At 41.6% G+C, this 9,276-nt stretch overlaps 1 protein-coding gene across 1 annotated transcript; it reads right to left on the bottom strand.

Annotated features, from left to right (window-relative positions):
- Positions 1-277: 277 nt before the first annotated feature.
- Positions 278-6,754, bottom strand: LOC109961414 (serine/threonine-protein kinase haspin-like). The gene is made up of 9 exons (XM_020602196.1): positions 6,408-6,754; positions 4,282-4,423; positions 4,024-4,169; positions 2,401-2,589; positions 1,514-1,599; positions 1,321-1,383; positions 1,142-1,233; positions 932-1,011; positions 278-458 (listed from the first exon to the last, which is right to left on the bottom strand). The coding sequence occupies exons 1-9, from the start codon at positions 6,627-6,629 to the stop codon at positions 366-368; spliced, it is 1,113 nt and encodes a 370-aa protein (XP_020457852.1). The 5' UTR covers positions 6,630-6,754; the 3' UTR covers positions 278-365.
- Positions 6,755-9,276: the final 2,522 nt, after the last annotated feature.

Below are 9,276 nucleotides of genomic sequence, written 5' to 3'. Positions count from 1 at the left end.
TAAAAAAACTAACATTTCTATTTCAAACAGTTCACCTTTCAGTACAACAATTACAAAAGGTGTGCAGTGTGAAGAAGTCTGAATATCTGAGAAACTGTATGCCTTGATTCATATCAGCTTCCTGGATCCACTAAAAACACTGAATTCAAGAGATGGTGTGTACGAGCTTGAATCTAATGGAGCTAAATGAGGAACGAAATGCACTTGATGTTTTTTAGAGCTCAAGACAATGCGTTGTGTAATCATAACTTCTTCTTGCAAAAAAATCCACAGGATGCCTTTAAGTGCTGCCTTGTCCTGCTTGTCACATACAAGGCCTGCTGCACGCACATGGTCACTGGCTGCTGTTCTTGTATGTTTGCCCTCTACCTGTGCTCAAAGTGTAGCTCCTGCTCAGCAACAGCCAAGGCAGCAGTCACCTGATGAAGGATGCTCTTTGCCACCCCCAGAGACGCCAGCTTGATGTCAAAAGACAGGGTTGAATTAAAGACTTATACTTCTATTCAACAAACAATGTATATGTTATTCTTTGGAGCACAAAGAAAAGAGCAGATCCTGATTTTTCCAGTATATACACTGCAAAGCCAAATGTTTCTTTCAGAAGCTTAGCATCTTCTTTCTGCATTACCTCCAGCATACATTTTTAAGGTCTAAATGACATTAAGATATAATGATTCAATTAAAGACTAGTGTTTTCATGCATGAAGGCTCTGCGTTAATGTTTGGGCACATTTTCACAGCTAGTGTTCGGGTGTAATGAGCTAAAGCCAGTGTCATGACAGCAGAATGTAGAGTAAGGCTCCAGTACTTGAAATTCTGGCTACAGCAGGAGCCACTGACATGACTGATGAATGCTCGACATCATAGTAAAACACTGCACGGCACACAGGGGAGGTATTAAGCAACCGTCATTTTGATGTGCTGTGCCTACCGTTCCATTGCTGTTCTCCAAATCGGTGCCTCCAAACTCAAACTCCAGGATTATGAATATTTGATCCTTTTCAAAGAAATCTGTGCAAAGAAGGAAAACGAGAGCTCCAGGGAAACAGACAAACAAGTAACCTGGTCTTATTGAGTATTGCTCTGGATAATGTTCATTAAGTTAGACTAATGAGGATTCATCTTCTTTTGTCTCAGTGACCTGGTCTGTCATTCTCAGAGACTTTCTGACGGTCAAATCTGTCCCAGGCTTTCAGGAAATCTGGGGGGTAGCAGCCCTGAACACAGTGAAGACTGCAGGGAAAATGGACACATAGTCACATTAATACTCAAAACTAATGAGACTAACAGACAAAACAAAGGAGCAGAGACAGTGCTTACTCATCGAGTCCAATAAAGCCATGAGTCTGGTTCTGTGACTTCTCCTTCAGGCTGCTCAGCTCTCTAGTACAGAAAACACACACACACACACACAATGCTGTTTAGTTAGCACAGACACAGGTATTACTAACATTTAGACTTTGTGAATGGGATTACACCTTTGCTGACACAACGTCTTTAATGCACTACTTACTTTGAGATAATAATCTCATGAAGAATCTCTCCAAAAGTCTTCTGGTCCTCTCCGTTCACCTTCTCACTGCCCTCTACTGGAATGATCTGTGAAGTCAAGAACCACAGTTTTAGTGCACAATGTAAAATACAGACAGTAGTTTCTTACAGAGATCTTCTTATAATGGCGTTAAGGTGGTCCTTCTTTATTGCAGCTTTGCCTACCATGAGAAAACAAAACAAGAACAGAGGCTCAAGCAGAACAGTTACACCCCCCACCTCACTTGGCCTTTCAGTTTATTAGGTACACTTAGGTAAAACTACTGCAGTCTAACATGGGCTCTGTGATAAATCCTCACTTCAAGGTTATTCATTCATTCATTTTCTACCGCTTAATCCCTGAGCGGGGTCACGGGTGGGGCCGGAGCCAATCCCGGCCGACAATCGGGCGAAGGCAGGGTACAAGGTTATAATGTTCAGTTTTTTTTTTATATCAGTGATTGCTCCTGTGCCATTTTCAATTTAACACAAAATTCCTCAATATATACATTTCCTCTTGACCTAGGAAACACAAATATGTGATCAAATATTTTACACTTAACTGTACTATTTACTGGCTTTTGTTTCCCAGAGTTTTCGACAGCATCTCTTCAGCAAATTAAATGCTTCACTGCATACTTTTAACCACAGGCACTTATTGTCCATACTTAACTGATGCAGTGACACCTGGACAAGTTTCAATCACTGAAGAAGACCATGGAATACAGTCTGGAAAAAGCAAACCTTGATTTTGTAATGTCCTATCACAAGTGGGTTAAACGGGCTGTACACACAGTCCACTTAAGATAAACCCACTGCAGTTATGACGCAGTGTAGTTGATCCTATTATATATACAGAAACACACGTACTTTGAAAGCAACAGTGTCTCCTGAGGTGTTGGTGGTGGAGAAGACCTCACCGAAACTCCCCTCTCCTATCTTAACACACCGTTTCATCTGCTGAGGGAGAATACACTCCTCCCAGGGCAGAGGATGCTGCTGGCCACACTCGGCATACACTTTCTCTGCATCTGACAGGTCTGCATCCTTGTACACGGCCTGTAAAGGAATACAGGAAGGACAACAGGTCCCCAGATGGGACTTCTTTAGTGTTTGCATAGCTCATTCATACAGATTGAAGAAAGTAAGTGGTAACAACTTGCAAATTATTTCAGTCACAGCTTTCAGCGGGTGTTTAACCTCTCTACAACAGCTTCTTCTTCACTGGTGGTTTAACACACATAAGTGTACACATGTAAAGCAAAGTTTCTTTTGAGGCTTCAAGTCTTTTTCTCCCCACTCATATGCATAAATACCTGACTGTGTATTGGACTGTGAGCACCGCCAGAAGAGATCTGACTGAACAGCAGCATTATGGCTGTACTGATCCAGAGCAGACATGGCTTGCTGGCAGCTGCTGTGCCGCCCTCTCTACACCACCAGTGCACACAAGGTGTAAGGCCAAATATGTAACTATATGGAAAATCATTAGCTGGGTTAACGTGTAGCTTGTTGATGATTTGTCACTAGATGGCAAACCAGCTGGCAGCTGGTGTGTAGTACCTTGTACTACAAATGCAGGCTGATGACATTTCATTGGCCAGAGTGACGTGTCCTTCATTAAGGTACTAATGTTCAGGTTTTTTTAAAACTGTTTCATGAGTTGTTGATCCAAGTGTATGATCATTTGACACTGTAGTATCGCATTATCCAGACAGGTGTTAGTGTTATTTATTTCTATTAAAATAAATGGAGTGGTAAAATCCGAAACACCTGTCAGTAGTGATGCACCGAAATGAACATTCTGGGCCGAAACCGAAAATTTAGGATGCATTTGGCCGAAAACCGAAAATGGCTTCGTTTAAAAACTTCTAATTTTTAAAACACGCTTACTCTATAAGTGTGTGTGTGTGTATATGTATATGTATATAACACTCAAACATTTTAAATTGCTGTGCAAAACAATGCAAAACGGCGCAAAAACAGCAATAGAACTTCCAAACAAACTGTAAACAACATAGCCTAGGTAGCTAGCAGTGCTACACAAATTTTAATGCAACTATGCACTATGCAAAATTGGACTGCTGTTTAGTTCAACAAACGTGGCAGGTTTTTCTTTAGGAACAAAAGTTGCTCCGCTTTTTGGCTGGAGAGACGGTTCCTCTTCTCATTAAGCACATGAGATGCTGCACTGAAGAGTCTCTCACCGCTGACATGCTTTGTCGTTCATGGGGAGACGCGTGATACAACAGCTCCAGCGTGAGTGAAACCTAACCTGTGCTGCGCCAGGATATGATGTGCGGGGCGGGGCATCTTCGGCGTTTTTTTTTTTTATTCCGGCCCGAAATAAAAATGGCCTTTTCGGCCGAAAATTTTCGGTGGCCGAAATTTCGGTGCACCCCTACCTGTCAGTATAACACAATACAATTCAATAGCACTACACTACAACTGCACTCATCTGAGCATGCATCTCGGATGTGTACTGTGTTGTACCAGAGAAACAGAGCCCAGCAGCTGTGACTGGAGGTGTTTGGGGAGCGATGTGCGCACAGGTGTGGCAAAGAGATCCTGGCTGATGTCTGCTAGATCTTCCCTGCTCAGAGAGCCTGACATTGACAGAGCTCGTGGAGTGTGCAGCACTAATGAGAGGGGAGGAGGGAAAAGAGACAAGGAAAGATCAAAGATCAAACTTAAGGACACAGCTTTAAATTAATCTGGAAAAATATCAACACACCTGAACAAGTCTATTACCTATGCCTTTGCGATGAACAGAGAGGGCAGCTTTAAGTCGGCTCCAGGTGTGTGTGTTTGGTGTGAAGTCAGCCAACAGAGAGGAGAGGTTGAGCTGACTCGCTTTCACTGGGGTGGAGAGTTCCTTGGTTGCTCCACGCTCCTGCACAAAGGATGGTAGAACAGTGTGTCAACAATTCCACAGCTCCATCTGTTGTCACTAACCGCTGCTAACATTTAACATAAAAAAAAAAAAAATTCTGAAAAACCTAACACCCAAACACTTTATGTTCAAGGGTTAGGTTGTTTTTATTCAGGAAAACCTTCTTTGGTCTGTGGAGTAACCGGTAACCCCTTTATCTAGAAGGTGTCCTGGCTGAATTGGTTGTTCTTTGAAGATGAAAAGCTAAATTCCTTTCACCAAAATTACTGAACTTTGGGCAAACAACAGGTGGAAATCACAGAAGATGAATATGAAAGTTATAAATATTATTTTTAATTATTTACTTTAGTTAGTTATTCATCTGAGTGAACAAAACCTTTACTAGAACTATACCAGACTCTCAAAGCATCCTTATGTGAACATACAGTATATGACACACAGGGCTGGGTGATAGAAAAATATATCAGGTTCTCCTAAGTGAGATGTGAAGATATTATAAGGTTAATTTTGGATTAATTATTATTTATTTTCTGACAGAAATTGAATGAGAAATGTACTGTAGAACATTATACAATTGAATTTCAAATAAATAACATAGGTATATATCATAAACTAAAATCTTAATTATGACCAGTCAAAAGCCTCAAGTGTTACACAATGGACAACTAAATTCTTTGATCAATTTTAAATAAATAAAATAGGTAATATAAAACTAAAAAATTCTCAATTATGATCTGTTGTTGTTGTTGAGCAGGTATCACACTGGTTGTTTTAGGGGACCAGCAGCACTTGCTTGGGTCTCGGCCCTGAAGGAAGTGTGAGGTGTGTTCTTTTATATTGAAAAGAAAAGACTAATATGAAATTTGTGAAATTTATTATGCATTAACGCATCAAAATAAGCATGTGCACATTGATCTTCCCTGTTTAGGATAAAACAGAAAAGACTGGCCTCAACTTGCCGGTATACAATAGTTGTATGGTAAGATGTTACTATCTGATTGGTCCAAAACTGTTGGGGAGAAGTCGTGGTTTAAACTTAACTCTCCCGATATTGGTCCTTCAGTCCGTCCGTCCTCCAACCATCCTCTCTGCTCCAATGGTTGTGTGTGTGTGTGTGTGTAATGGTTCTACCTTTGACGTTTTCTCCTCTTCCTAGTTTCAGATCTAATCTCTGTTTCACTGTCCTAGGATGCAATAAACTATAGCTCCCCCGGCCCATTAGCCAGGTGGTGATGATAAATTAACTGTGGACCCTCTTTGCCAAAGCTGTAAATCTAATGAGATTCAGTGTTTTAGTGAACCAGTCCCCCTTGATGTTAAACAGTGCTCCAGTTGGCTAACACAGTAAATACTGACCAGTGATTCAGTGAACACATAGGGTGATGTAGATATGTAACTACATAAACATAAACACTACTGTGAGATTAAAGTATATAGACTTATGTATGCTATATAATAAAAACCCTAACTAATTATATGCATTTCTATCTAATAATGAAAATCACCCTAACAGAAGCCACAGGAACAAACCTTCCCATTTAAGTGATTCATTTTTAACAATGATTTACCATGAATATATTAAAAATTAAACTACTGAAAATCTCTTGATCTTCGACAGGGACAGGAATCCTGCTGATGAACTTTTATATTAGGTATTAAAAGACACTGGCCTGTGGATGCAAGGTACTGGGATTTACCCCATGGTGCTGTAGGCAAGGCACCAGGGAAATAAGCCTGCTGGTTAATTATAGCAGGTGCACAGCATCTGGTTTAAAGGGCAGCAGCTGATAATTATTCTTTCCAGTTCATTTTTCTTTCATCAGACTAATGAAACATTTGGTTCATCGCCAGTTCTGATAGAAATTTCAGTCTTCACATTTTTTTTATTTTGTCTGACACTGGCTAAACTATAATCAGTGTCAATGAATGTACCTGTCAGTGTGCCAACAATATTGTGCAGCATTTGTGTGCATACTGGTCTCACCTTTGGCTGTTTGCGGTGTGTTGAGACCAGCTCATTGATGCTCCAGTCCACAGCCTTGCTGTCACCTGTCCGCGCAGTCCTACCCGTGAACATGCGTGCGCTGGTGCTGCCTTTGTTCTTCCAGCGACTCACGCTCAGACCGCTCACACATGCCTTCCTGGTCATCCCAGGTTGGTCTGCAGATGTGTTCCTCCTTTTCTTTTCTTTAGGAGCCAGAGACATCTTTTTTGTTTTGGGGAGAATGTCAAAGGAATTTTTTACAACTGCTTTGTCTGAGGCAACGTTGTTCTTGGAACTAGCGGAGCTCTTCTTTTTCACAGAAGCATCCTTAGTGTCACTCTCAGACCGGTGGTAGTGTCACTCTCAGACCGGTGGTTATCGTTTCTCTGGTCATCACTGGCCGAGTCAGACACGACTGAGGCAGATTTAAGCTTTGTGTTTTTGAGCTTCAGAACTTCTTTCACCTGTAATAAATTCACTCTCTTTATCTCAACAGCGCATTTGTCAGCTAGACACTTCTCCTTCAGCACTGCTGCCTTTTCTTTTGTTTCTGGGTCACTAGCCTGTGCCTGGGCTACTGCACTGGTTTTGTACAGTGACTGTCTAACAGATGCCATCATTCTCCCAGTGATCTCTCCTGAATGTGTGAGATCTTCTGGGTTGTTTGCATTTGGATTAACAGATGTATCATCACAATTCAAACATGCCCCTCTCTGCTGTGTGAGCCCTTTATGTTGCCGAACAGTCACCTGTGGCAAAGACAGTTTTTTGAGCTGAATGGTGCATTTCTCAGCAAGACATTTGTCCTTTAGTGCTACAGACTCTTTAGTAAATATAGCTTGTGAAGCACTTTTGGCTGGTAATTGTGTCCCCATGAACTGTTGAACACTGCTTTCTGTGTGGTGGGTAGATTCATCAGAAAATACTGCTACTGACTGCTCCGTGAATTCCCTTGCACGGGAGTGTTCAGCTGACTGCTTATAGCCAACTGAAGGTGAATTGTTAGAGCTCTGACTGTCAGTCACTGAAGCTGCCTGTTCAGGAGAATGCAAACTATTTAGTGACTGTAAATAATGACTGCTGTTATTGTTTGTCACAGATAAATGAAGATTAAATGATGCTTCTGAAGACTGTAAAAGTTCAAAAGGTCGACCGCCACACAGAGATCCTAAACAGGATGAGTAGGTTGTTTGATGGCAAAGCTGACTCACAGTGAGGTTGTCTAATCTGTCCAGCTGCACTGTGCAGGGCTCAGTCAAACATTTGTCCTTCAGAGCCTCCATCAGCCACTCTAAAGCTTCTGTTGCTGACAAAAAACGACTGCTGCTTTCACTGTCTGTAGAGAGGAGATTTGGACTTGGTAATCTCCCGTAACTCTTGGGCTTTGTGTCTTCACTATAGCTTTTGGCTTCCTCACTATTGCTCAAACTCTTATTAACACTTTGGGGATTCGTGAATAAACCACCAGAGGCATCTTTGTGGTGATGCATGTCTGGTTCTTGCTCACCACGGCTCGACTGTGTCTTCTCCTCAGAGCGGAGCCCAGTGGGTTGTGCCAAAATTGGTGGGGATGTGAAATGCACTCGTGAATCCAGATCTTCTTGAAATGAGCTCAAGACACTTATACAGCTTAGTGATACCGATGACGGCGTAAAGGGCTGATCGTTGATGTGAGAGTGTTTAAGCCGTTGACGTTTGCTGAAGGAGCCTGCTGAGGGTGTAGAACAAAAAACGGGTTTCCTGGGACAGGGTCCAAGGCTGTGCTCTGTCATCTCATTGAGGGATATCTCTCGGAGGAGGTTGGTGGCAAAGCCAGAAGTCCCCACAGCATTTACTGAGTTCTCAGCACTCGATACTAATGATAAAGGGACTCTCTTAATCCTGTTAGGGCGAAGAATCCTGCTGGTACCAAAGGCTCCAGAGGTAAAATCATCTGAAGAGTTGAGTATACTGACTACTGCTTTAGGGAGTGGTTTAGAGGCAGCGCGTCTGCGGCGGGTTACAAAGCGGCCCACAGAGGGTGGACAAACACTAAAAAAAAAAACAGACAAGGAAGAGACAGTAGTATACAAAAAGTTTCAGCAAGTACTAAAAACATTTGGCAGACAATTAACAAACAGCTAATAACCTGACTGACTGAAGACTTACTCAGGTTTTCTCTTCAAGTGAACTGAATTTTTGTGACTTTTCTGAGCTGAGACTGAGTACATTAACACACTCTAAAATTACTACTGCTAGAGTGATTCCAGATAAACACATAGCTACAAGTTCAAAAGCCCAGTTTAATAAAAATGTACAAAAAGAACCTATACATATTGCAGATCCTGAAGCTATACATCTAGGGCCAGGCAATAATCCTCTATCAACATTTACATTTTCAGTGGTAGTATATCATAATATATTATATTGTTTGACACAATTCAGTTGTCTAAATTAATACATTTTAAAAAGTCTTAAATTAAGGCCACAGTGTGACTTTTTGTGTCCCGCTTGTACACAAACATGAGGGGAATGGCTGCCCGAGAGGCTCAACCTATGGGTGTACAATACTGACAAAAAGTGAACCGATAAGTAGGCAATATTTTGCATCCATTTTGCCAGTAATGTCAAGTGACTACTTAAATACACTGTTGTGGTAACATAAAAAGCTAAATAAAAGTTACAAAATTCTGGCCAATACTTGTGTTTTCATAATGTTTTCTGTTCAGGCTTGTTTGTGCACAGACCTGTTTGTCTTGCCCTGCTGAGCAGGCTGATGTTGGTGAGGAGAAGGCCGGCTGATGTTCTCATCACTGCTGTTCTCCGTCTGAGAGAAAATGGCTTTCCTCTTGGCTGGATGAACAGCTTTACCACTGCTAACACTAGTTTT

This window comes from Monopterus albus, unplaced genomic scaffold, assembly GCF_001952655.1.
Source record: "Monopterus albus unplaced genomic scaffold, M_albus_1.0 scaffold54.1, whole genome shotgun sequence".
Taxonomy (NCBI): domain Eukaryota; kingdom Metazoa; phylum Chordata; class Actinopteri; order Synbranchiformes; family Synbranchidae; genus Monopterus; species Monopterus albus.
The sequence above is the reverse complement of the archived record's forward strand: the minus strand, read 5'-3'. Positions and strand labels throughout refer to the sequence as shown.

What these genes read in the sequence shown, in the direction of transcription:
- LOC109961414 (XM_020602196.1), bottom strand. Translation starts at nt 6,629, where the DNA reads ATGTCTCTGGCTCCTAAAGAAAAGAAAAGGAGGAACACATCTGCAGAC. An exon ending in TGTTCATCGCAAAGGCATAG is followed by an intron (nt 4,170 to 4,281) that starts GTAATAGACTTG and finishes CCCTCTCATTAG; the next exon opens with TGCTGCACACTCCACGAGCT. An exon ending in GGCTTTATTGGACTCGATGA is followed by an intron (nt 1,234 to 1,320) that starts GTAAGCACTGTC and finishes TTTTCCCTGCAG; the next exon opens with TCTTCACTGTGTTCAGGGCT.